The sequence below is a fragment of the Colossoma macropomum genome, unplaced genomic scaffold, assembly GCF_904425465.1.
Source record: "Colossoma macropomum unplaced genomic scaffold, Colossoma_macropomum, whole genome shotgun sequence".
Lineage (NCBI taxonomy): Eukaryota > Metazoa > Chordata > Actinopteri > Characiformes > Serrasalmidae > Colossoma > Colossoma macropomum.
In genome coordinates this window covers 1199722-1217041 of record NW_023494805.1, presented here as the reverse complement: position 1 = coordinate 1217041, position 17320 = coordinate 1199722, and the positions used below count along the sequence as shown (strand labels likewise).

At 41.5% G+C, this 17320-nt stretch overlaps 1 protein-coding gene across 1 annotated transcript; it reads right to left on the bottom strand.

The window, feature by feature from the left end:
- Positions 1 to 5291: 5291 nt before the first annotated feature.
- Positions 5292 to 16777, bottom strand: LOC118826378 (gastrula zinc finger protein XlCGF26.1-like). The gene is made up of 3 exons (XM_036597340.1): positions 16709 to 16777; positions 13873 to 14708; positions 5292 to 7760 (listed from the first exon to the last, which is right to left on the bottom strand). The coding sequence occupies exons 2-3, from the start codon at positions 14666 to 14668 to the stop codon at positions 6817 to 6819; spliced, it is 1740 nt and encodes a 579-aa protein (XP_036453233.1). The 5' UTR covers positions 14669 to 14708; positions 16709 to 16777; the 3' UTR covers positions 5292 to 6816.
- Between the last annotated feature and the right edge of the window lie 543 nt (positions 16778 to 17320).

Here is a 17320-nt window from a genome sequence, read left to right as displayed (position 1 = left end):
TAACCTAAGATCTGACAAGTCAAGACACGATTTTTACAAATTCGTATTACAGAAGCAAATCTTATCTTAATTTAGGAATCTTATTTTACAGCATCTTATTTCAAGTCAAGAAATCTTAACTCACTTGACTGAAGTCGACAATCAACTGTCATGTCTGTTACCTAGCAACCAACCACATACACACAGCTGAAACATAAACATGTAATCAAAGTAATCAAGCTAGTTAGCCAGGCAGCTAGCTACCCTAATAGCAAGAGGATACTGGACCACTGTCGGCCTGCTGATGGCAAAGCTGGCGGTCCGCTGGCATTTTGCACAGCATTTTCTGGGAGGTCCACCGGTGTTTAAGCAGAGTAATAGGCAAAATTCCACTAATCATCACTCATTTTCCACTCATAGTCCAATTTACTGATTTTTTTCTTTTCTTCATTTCTTTAGTTATACTTTGTAAATTAGTTTAGTAAATAATTTTAATCTATCACAGCGTCAGCAACATTTTCTATAAAATTATTTAATATTAGGCCGAGTCATAATTTTTTTCTCTCAGTTGTTTGTAATTTTTATTTAAGTTTATTTTCCAAAATAAAAGTCTGTGTGCATTTAAAATCTGTTTGAGGAGATTAAAAACTAGTTAGAGCTTGTATGCAGGACAATAATCTGGGTGGTCCGAGGGTGGACCAGCAGTAGCAAACAGCCAGTGGGGTGCCAACCCTATCAAGCCAGCGGACCGATATATGCTCACTGTCTGGGTACCATTACTGATGTAAAAAAAAAAGGTCATATAAACTAAAGTGCGATAAACTTGAAGTTAAGAATTCTGCGAAAGCGCTTCGTTTATCAGAGCGTCGCTGCTCCCCAGTTTCAGTCTCCATTCCCAAAAGCTTTGTGAACTATGCTGCCTGACACTGCATAAAACCATAGAAACGGACGCTTAAACAGAAGTTGGGACACTGTAAGGACAGTATGGAAAGTATTTAGGAGGTTTCGTCTAGTTAGGATGTTTGTGTGATACTGTTTTTTATCTGGAGTTAATGATGAGATTATGATGTTAGGAACTGTTATTCTATAATAGATACTGTCTTAAATTCAGTCCAAACTAAAGTTGTCATGGTGACTCAACAGATAAGATTTCAGACTTCAGAAGTGTCTGTAATACGGCCCCTGGTAAATATTGTGTGAGGTAATTCATCATGTTTTAAAAAATGATTCTTCAAGGGTTATTTAGTAAAGGGAATGGTTCTATTTAGAGTGTGATTCTATGGTTTAGAGTTCTATATAGAACCAGTTCATGCTTAAACAGTTCTTTGCTTGGTGAAATGGCTCTTCAGACTGATAAAGAATGTGTTGTATATGGATCTATATAGAACCTTTTTGAAACTGGGTATATATAGCACCAACAAGTGTTCTTCTATTGTTACAATGTCATGCTTGTGACAGAAGAACCCTTTTTGAAAAGGTTCTACATAGATCCAAATACAGCACATTGTCCATCAATCTGAAGAACCATTTAAGCCTGAAATGGTTCTGTAGAGAACTCATATATAGAACTCTAAATAGATCATTCCGTTTACTAAAGAATCCTGCTGGAACAAAAAAACATTGTGCTTCTGTTGGTTTCTAATGGTTTTGTAATGTGTTTTGTCTTTTTTAATGGGTTGATATCACAAACTAATGGTTTAACAGGTGACCAATGGCTGATTCTTAATGCATTTGATGGTTTCCTAGTGGGATCTAAAGGTGTTCTACAGGAAACTAGTGGTCTCTATTGGAAAGCAGTAAGCCAATTCCCATTAGAAAGCAAAATAATTAGGTTTTAATGGTTTCTCATGGTCCTTTTTCAGCAGCGATATTTTATTTATTTACCATATAACTGCTTTATAACTTTCTTCAGTTTTACTTTAACTAAGTCTACAGAAACTTGAAAAGCTCCGAATCAAGGAGCCCAGCGAACCGAAAGCTGCGCTAACTTTATAAAAAAGCTTTTAAAAAAAGCATTAAAAACGAAGGAGAACATCATAAATCAACCAAACACACAGACTCCGCCTAGAGCTAAGCTAAGATTAGCCTACCCAGCCAGCTCAGTCTTCCTTTCAGAGAAGTGCCCATCATCATCTCTCCCTCCATTTCAAAGAGAGGAGAAACAGTGTGCAGCAGCACTGAGCAGAGCCCGACCTTCAGCGGCGCCGCTCCGGCTTCTCTCCTCCAGCAGCGCTGTGGAAGAACCACTCTGGAAGCAGCTGATGGGAGGATCTCCTTCTCCGCTTTTATTGGGTGTTTCAATCACAGTTACAGGACTAGCGCCACCACCTGGACTGCAGGGGGCGGGAACCACGTGATGACGAAGCTTTTCCCCACAAACCACGTCCACTGTGCTACGATTGGCTAGAAGATAATGCGAACAGTCCACCGATTGGCCATCTGAAAAGTCGTCCACTTCACCCTATCACCCTCAGAACTAGAAGTAGGCCCACTAACCAGAGAATATTACCACAATTCAGCAAGATGTATTTTACTTTATACACATTTTAAATTGAAAAATATCACTTTGGTTATTAAATCCGTTACTTTAAATCATTATGTGAGTTCCTGTAACCAAAACCAAATTCCTAGTATGTGTAAGCGTTCCTGGCCAATAAAGCTTAATTCTGATTGTGATTCTGATTACACTGATTACAGTTTCTGCTGGTTATTAAATCCATTTTATAAAATAATTACATCCATTTCTGTTCATCTTAATGTGAACTTGTTTCAGTGAAGGGGTGGGCGATAATACATATCACAATATGTGAAAATGTTTACATGACACTTTGATAAGTGGACAGCAATGCCACATTTACAGAAATATTGCAAAACGATGAATGTGATGATTATACATTTTATTTTACTTAACCTTTCACATCCTGCCCTGCAATAAATCCAATTAAAACAGCTAAATATGCACTCTTTGTAAGGACACATGCATTTGGTCAATGTTCTTTATGTTCTCACGATATCCACGATGTACTGAGAAATGCTTATCATAACATCATTTATCACAATAGTGATAAAATACCGCCATACTGCCCATCCCTGTTTCAGAGACCATTCAAGACCACTGTTTTAGCACCAGTGCATGCCAGTATGCCAGGCAACAACCTGTGCTCCATTCTGAGACTTAAGTTATTCCCTTTACCTGCTGCATCACCAAATGACTGGACTCAAGACCACAAGCTGAAAACTTCACCTGAGGTGAAATCAGTGAAAACATTAAGAGACCCTTATTAGTCCCACACCAGGGAAATTAAACCTCTGTATTTTACCCATCCATGCGGTGAAACACCACATACACACTAGTGAACACACACACTAGGGGGCAGTGAGCACACTTGCCCAGAGCGGTGGGCAGCCCTGTCCATGGCACCCGGGGGGGGGGGCAGTTGGGGATTAGGCATGATCTGCAGATACAACATCAATCTCTGATTTCACAGCTAACCTGTGGAAACTACACATAGCCAATGAAAAGGCCTGCAGGAGGAGTAAATAGGAATAAATATGATACAAAGCAAATACAGAGATAAACTGAAACAGCATTTCTCTCAAAAAGTGTGGACTCCAGACCACTACAAGTAGAAAACTTCAAATACTGCACCCCCTACTTCAGGATTCCTCATGGGAGCCATGATGATGTTCAACTGTATCCGCTGCCAGAGACACCAAAACTGGCATAAGCAATCCGCACCATCCTTTACATCTTCCACCTCTTCTCCCCACCTGAACCTCCCACCAAAGCTGGTTTCAGCTGGAATGAGGTTGTTGCTTTCTCTGTTATCCAGCCCTCAGGTACAGTGAAAAATCAGTCCACCTTCTCCTCCACCTTCATCTACTGCCTCAGGGGCCCAATGATCCCCCTACACCACACTCACCATTAAAGGATTCAAAGTTGCCAAGCTGAAGCTCAGCCAAATTGACAAAATACTGCAGAGTTACCACAACTTCTGTAGCTTCACTCTCTACCCCATCGTCAGTAGGAGCTCCACCCATCCTCCACCACTGAAAGGGAAGAGGTCACCCCATTTTTGCGTAATCCGATCAACTGATATTTTTCAGGTTTGTGCTATTACAGTGATGATTCCAATAATTATCAGAAACAAAACAACAGGGAGTCTGTGCCAGATAATGTTAATCTATCCAATCTGCAGTATATAAAATGTGAGTCACAGCTCACAGTTTTGAGCAAAGCATACAGGTTTATAAGTTAGCTCTTCTCAATATTAGATCTCTCATAAACAAGTCTTATTTGATTAAGGATTTTATTAAAAGTCTTATTTGATTAAGGCTATTTTACAGCCCATGGGCTTGATGGTGTGCTTTTAACAAAAACATGATTAAATGAATGTAGTGCTGAAACCGTATTAATCGATTCAACTCCATCAAGCTTTAAATTTTGAAATGTCTCACATCCCAGCAAGAAAGGTGGAGGTTTAGCTGCTCTATTTGATGATACTTTCCAATGCAGGCAGTTATCATTTGGTGACTTCACATCCTTTGAGTATCTTTGTGAGGCTCTGAAAGGGGCACCAAAAATATTAAAAGTAAATGCCTCTGAAGTGCAGTGTTAATTTTATTCATGAATGTAAATATATGTTATGTTTTATTTCCACTGATTTTGATCACTTTGTTATTGCTGGTGATTTTAACATCCACACAGACAGTCCCAAGAACAGTTATCCCAATGATCTCTGTGCCATATTGGACGCTTTTGACCAGGAGCACACACTGTCATGGCCACACGCTGGATGTGGTCATCTCAAAGTGTCTCAACATATCAGCCACTATTAAGGATGTCGCTTTGTTTTCTTTGATATGTGGACTTCACAAGCTATCAAGACCAGACACATCTGCTTTAAGAAAAGGTTCATAAATGATAGATAGATAGATAAATAGATAGACAGATAAATAGATAGATAGATAGATAGATAGATAGTTACTTTATTGATCCCGTAGGAAATTTAGCAGGTATGCTTTTCACAGCTACACTTTTCATGAGTAAAATGTGCTCTGACCCATGCAAACCGTCTGATTCTGTTGATGCATTACTGGATAGTGTCAACTCAAAAACTTTCTGTGAGGGAGCTTTTAGAGGTGGACGTCTGGTTCACCACCACAGTGAACAATTCTGACTCAGTAAGTTTCTTTAGAACGGAGCGTTTCACTACAAACCACTCTGAATGACTCTGTTTACATCTTAACCAGTTAATCATGCAGGAATTGCATGAAACTGGAGTTCCCCTTAAAGCAGACTCACACAGGTCTAACAAGTTGAGTTTTATTCAGTGACTGAATCTATGTTCTTATTACAATTCTGAACAGCAAGATATTTTTAGTACAATACACACTCTTGTAAAGAAAAGAGATTAAAAAGTTTACCACCCTTACACAAAATACAGTCTCAAACATACTCCATATCAGAAGAGACTGTTTTAGGGACTGCAGTTATGTAAGTGATCAGACTGTTTTCCCAGGAGAACTAGACAAATGAGTCCTCATCCCTCAAGAGTTTGGAGTCCCATTGTTTACCGAGGATAATTCGATTCAACGCTGAATTTTATACAAAAGCAATGAAGCAAGCCCCTTCAAACAGAAGTCTGTATAAAACAATGAAACTGTATATACACAAGTCACAAGAATAAGGAAGTTGTGCAAAAAGAATTTCTGTACAAAAATAAAGGGGGTCTGTATCTTTTTAAATTAACAATTAATTAAAAAAAACATTCTGTAGAAACATTAGTTCATGCATCAGTAGAATTGAGGATCAATTGGAAATAGTGGCCCATATTTATCAAACCTATTAGAGTAATAATGCTGATCTAGGATTAGTTTATACTGTTTACATAATACTGAACAAACATCCATGACCCGATGAGACCTGATCTTAGATGAGACGTGATCTTAGCAGAGAAATTGTGAACTTACATAAATATATTACACTTTAATGAGTGAAATAAACATTTTTTTACACTGTACTTTTCTAGCTATAGTTAGTTATTAAATGTGTTAATGTTTGTCATGTTTGCTTTCCTATTAATATTCTTTTCTTAAGCTTTCACTTTGTATATCAACATCCTGCCTTTAAGTTTTAGACAACTTTATAAATTCTGCTGTATAATTTGTTTGAAGATGTCTGTACAGTGAATTTTCCCGTTTCACTTGATGTTCAGTTACATGTAACTGTACACTTAAGGAATACTTCATACACAGGAAAGGAGGGAACTGCCCTCAATATTGCAAAAGTCTAAGGCCATCTGAAAGTGATGTGTTAAGTAATTCTGGGCATTTATGGATAAATCAACAAAGTGACAGTTTGTGATTCAGTTTTCGGCGTGGATGCGCTTTAAGTGTCAGAATGAAAAGGCAAATGCAAACGAACATTGGCACCATCTGCTGGAGATTTACTTTTCACTTCCCACTTTGCTTTTTCGTTTTCAAGTTGACCAACATGCAAATATATGTTAATTAGCACTAGGCGGGGCTACAGGGTACATTTTAAAACATCCTCAGACCTCAGCGTCAGAACGGCATCATTCTTTGGACTAAACGACTTTGAGTCTCAGGTCTCAGATCTTGTGTAACTGAACATCAGACCAAACGGTCTCAGAAAAAACTGTGCAAATGTTGTACTCGCCTGTATATCGAGATACACAATAGTTTTCTAAGTTATACGAACCAGTATATACTCAACCAGGCTTGCATTTGGTCTGATACCTTTTTTCTGAGGCTGTTTGGTCTGATGTTCAGAACCATAAGCAATTCGCATTTCAAATTAACAAGCTGACCACATTAACAGCTGCCTTCCGGCAAACATATGTCGTATGTTTCTGCCTCCCTCTTAATGCATTTATGTCTCTTTAAAGTGTTTGGATGTCTGAAGTTCTTCCCGCAGTTTGAGCAGTAATACGGCATCTCTCCCGAGTGAATGCGCTGGTGTAATTGGAGGTGACCCCGTTGGCTAAAACTCTTCCCACACTCTACACAGTGATATGGCTTCTCTCCTGTGTGAATACGCTCATGTTGCTGGAGAATACTCTGTTGAGTAAAACTCCTCCCACACTTAGAGCACTGATACGGTTTCTCTCCAGTGTGAACGTGCTTGTGTTTTTTTAAAGTACTTCTGTCTCTAAAACTGTTTCCACAGTATGAACAGTAACATGGTTTCTCTCCAGTGTGAATGCGCTGGTGTCGTTGGAGATGAGCCTGTTGACTAAATCTCTTCCCACACTCTGCGCAGTGATACGGTTTCTCTCCTGTGTGAATGCGCTGGTGTCGTTGTAGACAGCTCTGCAGGGTAAAACACTTCCCACATTCTGAACAGCAGTGCGGTTTCTCTGCAGTGTGAATGCGCTGGTGTCGTTGTAGACTACAATGCTGGGTAAAACTCTTTCCACACTGTGAGCAGTGATACGGTTTCTCTGCCGTGTGAATGCGCTGGTGTATTTTGAGAGTACCTTTCTTTTTAAAACTCTTCCCACAGTCCGAGCAGTAATACGGTTTCTCTGCAGTGTGAATACACTGGTGTCGTTGAAGATTACTCTTCTGATTAAAACTCCTCCCACACTCTGAGCAGTGATACGGTTTCTCTCCAGTGTGAACGCGCCAGTGTGCTTTGAGATTACTCTTTTGATTGAAACTCTTCCCACAGTCCGAGCACTGATACGGTTTCTCTCCAGTGTGAATGCGCTGGTGTGCTTTGACGTTGCTGTTTTGATTAAAAGTCCTCCCGCAGTCTGCGCAGCGGTGAGTTTTCCTTTTGTATTTATTATCCTGTGTTCTTCTCTCAGATGTATCAGAATGGACAGTACTAGGGGATGGTTGGTGAGTACTGGAGCTTGTTTTGGATGCCATGTTTCATATGTATTTTCTCTGGATTCCAGCAGTGAGATGTATTGCTCATTGGCATCTCCTGATGTGCTTGAGGAAATGAATTTAAACCGTGCAGGAAGGTGGACACTAGAAGCAGGAAAGGACTTGCATCAGGACATCATCCATTTCTGGAGGAGAAAATGAAAAAGACGAAAATTAATTTAAAACTTGATGTGAAATGCAACCAAAGCTCATCTCATTCTATTCTATTCAATAGACCAAAGAAAACTCCCACATGCGTGAATGAGCAGTTTAATGGCACTTTAGGTTGTAAGGGAAAATAGTACAACAAATCATGCAACCTTGATCAGTCTTCTAACATCAAGACCGCTAGATGGCCGATCTCATATGCATACTGCAGTGCAGAGCCAGTCTTCTGTGCTTCTTTTGCCCCAATGTACATGTTCATGGCAAAAACCGAGGCACCTGATGCTTTCAAGAGCTTGATTGCAGTCTTCTCTGACAGAGAAGGTGCTAACACTGATCGGGCATAACATTATGACCACCTCCTTGTTTCTACACGCATTGTCCATTTTATCAGCTCCACTTACTATATAGGTGCACTTTGTAGTTCTACAGTTACAGACTGTAGTCCATCTGTTTCTCTGTATACTTTGTTAGACCCCTTTTACCCTGTTCTTCAGTGGTCAGGACCCCCATGGACCCTCACAGAGCAGGTACTATTTGGGTGGTGGGTCATTCTCAGCACTGCAGTAACACTGACATGGTGGTGATGTGTTAGTGTGTGTTGTGCTGGTATGAGTGGATCAGATGCAGCAGTGCTGTTGGAGTTTTTAAACACTGTGTCCACTCACTGTCCACTCTATTAGACACTCCTACCTTGTCAGTCCACCTTGTAGATGTAAAGTCAGAGACGATAGCTCATCTGCTGCTGCACAGTTTGTGTTGGTCATCCTCTAGTCCTTCATCAGTGGTCATAGGATGCTGCCCACAGGACGCTGTTGGCTGGATATTTTTGGTTGGTGACTATTCTCAGTCCAGAAGTGACACTGAGGTGTTTGAAAACTCCAGCAGCACTGCTGTGTCTGATCCACTCAGACCAGTGCAACACGCACTAACATACCACCACCACATTAGTGTTCCAGCTGTGTTGAGAATGATCCACCACCCACTGGAAAAACGGACATTATCTGCTTTTTGTAGGGTTTGGCTGATTGAGGCCAGGAGAACTGTGATACCTCCTAGCTTGCTGCAAGATACTTTTGAGTGTATCAGGCCATCAAGGAATTTCCAAGTGCTTAGCCACAGTGGTGGTGTAGGGGCTAGAATAGGAGTGTCCAATCTTATCCGCAGAGGGCTGGTGTGGCTGTAGGTTTTCACTCCAACAAAGCAGGAGGTCACCTGATGAAATGTTTGAAGACTAAGATCAACTGATAAGTAGAATCAGGTGTGATCCAGCTTGTTTAGAGTTACAACCTTTGCGGATAAAATTGGACACCTGTGGGCTACAATAACTAAGCCAGAAGTGTCTGATATTATCGGTGAAGGGCCAGGAACAGGACCAGGGCCAAGGCCATGCCTGATTCTACTAGTTCAATCAGCTGGTCTCACTCTGTGTTCCTGTTTTGTAGCAATGAACCCCAATAAGGGCCAGTGTGGCTGCAGGTTAAGACTAGACACCCCTGAACTAAGCAGATCAAAAACACAGTGAGCAAATGGGCAACAGGCAGTCACAATGCTCCACATGCTCTGCTGATCACATCTTTACCCTCAACAAGTAGCAACAGACCTCTTGCATTGGGGGAATGTACGCTATTAGAGATTTTATTAAGGACTACATCACTGAACATGTGACCAGTGGCACCAGTTATCCCCAAAGCTGTGGGAAGAGTGAAAGCCTTATGGTGTGCAGCGGTAGTCACTACTCTTGGAGATGTACCTTCTTGGAGAGTTTAGTTCCAACCTGCATTGTCCTCCCTTGCCTAGCAGCAATGCATCTGATCCAGCCAATCAAGGACTTCTGAAGAAGTTAATTAGCAGGAACAGATGCAGCAGATCTTGGATGGAATTGGACTCTGCAGGAAGGTAGATCTCCTGGACCAGGGTTGATGAACACTGGTTTACAGAATCACTTCTACACACTCTTTAAAAAGATGGTTCTTCAAAAGGTTCTTTAGTAAAGACAATGGTTCTATATGGAACCATGAACACTCAAAGAACCATTTGCAGGCTTAAATGGTTCTTTGCATGGTAAAATTACTATTCCAATTGATGGTAAATGTATTGTAAATGGTTCTATATAGAATCTATATAATCTATAAAACCTTTATGTGGCACCTTTATGTAGCACCAAAAAGGTTTCTTTTGTTACAAGCTTGGCATCATAACAGCAGAACCGATATAGACCTATATACATGGTGCAATACATAGAACCATATACAATGCATTCTGTGTCAATCTGAAGAACCGTTTCACCATTCAAAGAACCATTCAACCATGCAAATTCTTTGAGTGTTCATGGTTCTACATAGAACCACTGTCTTTACTGAAGAACCCTTGAAAAACCATCCTTTTTAAGAGTGTAGTGGAGAAGAAAGATGAAGCTTCCCACCACATTTCTCTTTATGTCTGTATCTACATTTCATACTGTTTATATCTGCAAAAGTGTTTGGAAGCAACGTGTCAAGGTTTGCCAGGAAGCATCACAGCTCACTGAGTCTCCACTACAAGATCATTGATTAGCAGCGCTGATCTCTAAACCCAACTAGAGACCCTAAACAGACACACAGGTGAGCTGAGGAGCTAAGGGCTAACATCAGCCTCCTCAGCAGCGTCTGGAGGAAGGCAGCCTCCATTAAGGCTCCGTCCAACTTTAAAAATCCTCCCCCGAACATCTCTGACAGTGTCGGTGAGGAACACCCTGTGAAGAAGAGTTGAAGAGCTCCTTACTGTCCACAGCGCAGCTCCTGTTTCTCTCCTGCCACAGCGGAAGATTCAGGCCCGTTTCCGGTTATCCCCGCCTACTAATTTCTGATTGGCTACTAGTCAACATGAGCATTCCGCTGATTGGCCAGCTGAGAAGTCCTTCACAGCACCATCGAGTTAAAATAGTGCCGCTCAGTTTAGCGAAAGGGGTCTGAGGAGCACTGGAGGCTCCACTGCAGTTAGAAACCGGAAGTCTAACAGACGGGTTTCACTCAGTGACTAGTTTTACCCATGATTCTTCTTTCTAATGAGAATTTTACTAATGGTTACCATTAGAGGTTTCTTTTTACATTCATGTCAGCTCAGCTGGATACTTCTACATTACACTGAGGTCTCGATTTGTGGCAAGTGCTCTGATGGAGGGCCTGACTACCCGGCTCAAAAAAGACCATTAGGATTAAAACCTGATTAGAACTATTAGACCATTAGAACAACTACGATTAAATGATGACCACTGATGACCACTAGAAGCGTGGTTTTTCGTTCTAATGGGAATCGACTTAATGGTTACCATTAGAGACCACTAGTGGCCTTTAGGACACCGTTACATCCCATTTAGGAAACCATCAAATTCATTTAGAATCAGAACCCCAGTTAAATCATTAGAGTCTTTTACACTGTGATATCAACCCATCAGGAAAACACTACAGTGTTATAGTGTTTAGGTATAGTGATAGTCACTAAAGTGACCATTGGACACCAGCAGGAACCAACAGACACTTTTAACGGGTTCTATGATTTTTTTTTTCAGCAGGGTATGAGGTGACCTACAATAACTTGGCCATAAATATAGGACATGTATACGTATACACACACACACACACATTTTCTAAAACCGCTTATTCTTCTTGGTCGTGGGGGGAGCTGGAGCCTATCCCACCGGTCACTGGACGGAAGGCAGGTAACACCATGGATAGGCCACCAGTCCATCACAGGGCAGACACACAGACATATACACTCACACACTCTCACACCTAGGGACAATTTAGCATGTGCAATTGGCCAGAATGCATGTCTTTGGACTGTGGGAGGAAGCACCCAGAGGAAACCCACACAGACACGGGGAGAACATGCAAACACAGAAAGGGCTCTGGCCGCCCGACCTGGGATTGAACCCAGGCCCTTCTTGCTGAGTCAACAGCGCCACTGTGCTGCTCTCTCTCTCTCTCTCTCTCTATATATATATATATATATATATAGCTATAGCTCTAGGCATATGTTTTTCTGAACCACTCCTTGTAATGAATTGCTTTCTTTTCATGCAAAATCATTGTAAATTCAGACTGTGTTCAGGTTTTCTTACACAACTTTATTATTTTCATAACTTTGTTATTATATATTGCTGCGTTTTTGAGTCAGCGTCTGTTGTAATGTGCTTCAGAAATAACATACATACTTACATACATCATCTAAACCGCTTATCCTTCTGGGTCGCGGTGGGGTGCTGGAGCCTATCCCAGCTGTCATTGGGCAGAAGGCAGGATACACCCTGGACAGGTCGCCAGTCCATCGCAGGGCATCAGAAATAACAATTAAACATTAATTATAAACAAATCCCCTCAGACAGAACCCTAATTACGTAATTTAGAAAGAAATCAAAAAGTTCATTTTCCTCCCTGAATAAAACTTTATTAATCTTTCATGTTTCAGTGAAACAGCATTTTAGATTTTATCGGTAAATCAAGATGATCCCAACGTTGACACCAGATAATGTGATACCAGATTTCAACAGCATTTCATTACATTTTGGAGGTGTGGTGCCACCTCTGTTATATGTTTAAAAGAAACCATAAGGAACTAAAGATACAAAACAAAAAGTATAGCCATTAGGCCTAATAATTACAATCATAGATATGCATAGTAATCACAAAATTACACAATCATACAGGCAAGGAAAACCAGGGCCTTTTTCTTACAGTATTATCAACTGCATTCATTAGAAGCTTTTTAACTGGTAAACATATTACACCAATGAACTGGTGACTGTAGGTAAACTACACCGATCAGGCATAACATTATGTCCTTGTTTCTATGCTCATTGTCCATTTTATCAGCTCCACTTACTATATAGGTGCACTTTGTAGTTCTACAGTTACAGACTGTAGTCCATCTGTTTCTCTGATACTTTGTTATCCCCCTTCTACCCTGTTCTTCAGTGGTCAGGACCCCCATGGACCCTCACAGAGCAGGTACTATTTGGGTGGTGGATCATTCTCAGCACTGCAGTAACACTGACGTGGTGGTATGTTAGTGTGTGTTGTGTTGGTCTGAGTGGATCAGACACAGCAGTGCTGCTGGAGTTTTTAAACACTGTGTCCACTCACTGTCCACTCTATTAGACACTCCTACCTTGTCAGTCCACCTTGTAGATGTAAATTCAGAGACGATAGCTCATCTGCTGCTGCACAGTTTGTGTTGGTCATCCTCTAGTCCTTCATCAGCGGTCACAGGACACTGCCCACAGGACGCTGTTGGCTGGATATTTTTGGTTGGTGGACTATTCTCAGTCCAGCAGTGACACTGAGGTGTGTAAAAACTCCAGCAGCACTGCTGTGTCTGATCCACTCATACCAGCACAACACACACTAACATACCACCACGTCAGTGTTACTGCAGTGCTGAGAATGATCCACTACCTAAATAGTACCTGATCTGTGAGGGTCCATGGGGGTCCTGACCACTGGAGAATAGGGTAGAAGGGGGCTAACAAAGTATGCAGAGAAACAGATGGACTACAGTCTGTAACTGTAGAACTACAAAGTGCACCTATATAGTAAGTGGAGCTGATAAAATGGACAATGAGCGTAGAAACAAGGAGGTGGTCAGAATGTTATGCCTGATCGGTGTATACTTACACACTGGAAACTCCAGATGATGACCCAACTGTATATGCATACAACTCAAATAAGAGAAAGTTTTAGTTCAGTACTAACAGCCGCCCTCTGATGAACATATGTCATATGTTTCTGCATCCCTCTTAATGCATTTGTGCCTCTTTAAAGTGTTTGGGATGTCTGAAGTTCTTCCCACAGTCTGAGCAGTAATACGGCATCTCTCCCGAGTGAATGCGCTGGTGTATGTGGAGATGACTCTGTTGACTAAAACTCTTCCCGCACTCAGAGCAGTGATACGGCTTCTCTCCGGTGTGCATGCGCTGGTGCTGTTGGAGAGTAATCCGCTGAGTGAAGCTCTTCCCGCACTCTGAGCACTGATACGGTTTCTCTCCTGTGTGAATGCGTTTGTGTTTTTTGAGAGTACTTCTGTTCCTAAAACTGTTTCCACAGAATGAACAGTAGCACGGCTTCTCCCCAGTGTGAATGCGCTGGTGTAGTTGGAGATTATTCTGTCGACTGAAACTCTTCCCACACTCTGCACAGTGATACGGCTTCTCTGCGGTGTGAATGCGCTGGTGTCGCAGTAGGAAACTCTGCAGGGTGAAACTCTTACTGCAAACCGAGCAGTGATATGGATTATCTGCTGCGTGAATGAGCCGGTGTGATTTGAGATTACTCTTCTGATTAAAACTCCTCCCACAGTCCGAGCACTGGTACGGTTTCTCTCCAGTGTGAATGAGCTGGTGTGCTTTGAGATTACTCTTTTTATTAAAACTCCTTCCACACTCTGGGCAGGGGTGAGTTGTCCTCTTGCCTGTATTATTCTGTGTTTCAGAATGGACAGTACCAGAGGAAGGTTGGTGAGCACTGGAGTTTGTTTCGGAAGCCACTGTGTCACATGTATTGTCTCTGGCTTCCAGATGTATTGATCTTGTTGGCATCTCCTGATGTGTTTGAGGAAATGAATTTAAACCGTGCTGGGAGGTGGACATCCGAAGCAGGAATGGACTTGCATCATGAAGTCAGTCATTTCTGGAAGAGAGGGATAAAAAAATCTCAGTGTGAAATGCAACAAATGTTTGCTGATGAGTTCCATCACTTTGAATTTTCAGGGTTTTTTACAACCTTAAACCCAAAAGAAAACTTGTTGAGTTTAGTAATTTGGCAAGTTGCATTTGCAGATTTGAGAGGTTCTGAATAGCCACAGGTCTCAAAGAGGGAAAAGTACCAAATTTACTTTCTCATGTTTACTATGGACGGTGAGGCTGGACATATCTTCATCACATTAGATCTAAACAGACGAAGAAAAAATCAATACGACAAAGGCAAAGAAACCTTAGAAAATAATTTCACATGCACACACACTGCAATTTATAAAAAGGCCAAATTTAACAAAAGGTGTCAAGACCCCAATAAAACTATTGCATTTATTACTGCCAAAATAGCAGAACATGGCTAGTAGTGTTCTTCAGTAGGAGAGACAGACTGACTACACACGAGACACTGTGAAAACCAGAAAGGAGCAACCAATGAGATGATTAAGTGCAGACCCAATCCAAATACAGTTCGGGTTCAAGACCAAAACAAAAAAATTGCATAATAAAAAGGTGATAAGTACAACTGAAAAATTCACATGCTGAATATAACAAAACATGTAACAAAGAATATACTGCGATTCAGAGCCAGGCCTCTGCACTTCTTCTACCACAGCATATCAAGCAAAAAATCTGGTGGCACCTGATGCTTTTTGAAGATCTTCTGGCAGAGTCTGCTCTAACAGAGAATAAGCTGATTCTTGGGAATGCTGTAGTAATTCTTATCAAATGTGTTGACCGACAGTTGTTGTATACTGACACAAATCTAGCAGAAATAAAAAGGCTTGAGAGGAGGATAAGCAGACATCTCCAATGGATTAAGGGACGTTATTAGGTATGTAAGTATGGACTGAGGTTGGGGATGACTGTGCATGTGACCACTAGCAGCCCTCATTATTCCCAAAACAAAAGTAATGAGGGGCCATAGTGAGCTGTGAGAACATGGTTTTAAATATAAAACCATCACATGGTGCTCATGGTATACAGAATATACACAGACTGGCCACTCCATTAAGTAAACCTCCTTGCATCTACACTTCTGCTGGAGTTTGAAACACCTCAGTGTCACTGCTGGACTAAGAATAGTCCACCAACCAAAAATATCCAGCCAACAGCGTCCTGTGGGCAGCGTCCTGTGACCACTGATGAAGGACTAGAGGATGACCAACACAAACTGTGCAGCAGCAGATGAGCTATCGTCTCTGACTTTACATCTACAAGGTGGACCGACAAGGTAGAAGTGTCTAATAGAGTGGACAGTGAGTGGACACAGTGTTTAAAAACTCCAGCAGCACTGCTGTGTCTGATCCACTCAGACCAGCACAACACACACTAACACTGTCACTGCAGTGCTGAGAATGACCCACCACTCAAATAATACCTGCTCTGTGGGGGTCCATGGGGGTCCTGACCACTGAAGAACAGGCTAACAAAGTATGCAGAGAAACAGATGGACTACAGTCTGTAACTGCAGAATGACAAAGTGAAACTATACGGTCAGTGGAGCTGATAAAGTGGACAGTGAGTGTAGAAACAAGGAGGTGGTCTTAATGAAGTGGCCAGTCAGTGTATAGAGTTACTTCTCCAGTGGACCAAAAAGCTTCTCACCACTTTTGCGAATAAAACTGCACATTTATATTCACTTTATATCCGTATCTGTTCACATTTTGAGTTAAGCTTTGCCAGGAAGCATCACAGCTCACTGAGTCTCCACTACAAGATCATTGATTAGCAGCACTGATCTCTAAACCCAACTAGAGACCCTAAACAGACACACAGGTGAGCTGAGGAGCTAAGGGCTAACATCAGCCTCCTCAGCAGCGTCTGGAGGAAGGCAGCTTCCATTAAGGCTCCGTCCAACTTTAAAAATCCCCCCCGAACATCTCTGACAGTGTCGGTGAGGAACACCCTGTGAAGAAGAGTTGAAGAGCTCCTTACTGTCCACAGCGCAGCTCCTGTTTCTCTCCTGCCACAGCGGAAGATTCAGGCCCGTTTCCGGTTATCCCCGCCTACTAATTTCTGATTGGCTACTAGTCAACATGAGCATTCCGCTGATTGGCCAGCTGAGAAGTCCTTCACAGCACCATCGAGTTAAAATAGTGCCGCTCAGTTTAGCGAGAGGAGCTTCAGCAGCCCTGGAGGCTCCACTGCAGTAAGAAACTGACACTGAGGACTAATAAAAGTGGAGATAAAGTTTTCTTAATATAGTTCTAGTAGAACTGGTGATGACAGAAATGTCTGAGAAACATTAGTTCATGCATCAGCATAAATTTGGATCAGAAATATATGTATATATAAACACACATATATGTTTTGTTAAAAAAAAAGTCTATATATATATATATATATATATATATATATATATATATATATATATATATATATTTAGTCACTCAGATGAAACCTATAATCTAACTGTACCGTAGTACAATTTGTCTCTTGTCCTGTTCTATCCTTCACATTCTGGGGGCACGATGGTTCTGGAGGTTGCCTTGGCTGGGCTAAATGCAGGCCTTTGTTGTCTATAGGCCATTTCTTGGTCCAAGTACA

Bases quoted from the DNA above. Each gene is read 5' to 3' on its own strand.
- LOC118826378 (XM_036597340.1), bottom strand. From the start codon at position 14,668: ATGTCCACCTCCCAGCACGGTTTAAATTCATTTCCTCAAACACATCAG. The intron at 7,761-13,872 runs GTGGGAAGAACT...ACCGCTGCGCAG, and splicing joins GCCGTATTACTGCTCAGACT to ACTGCGGGAGGACTTTTAAT.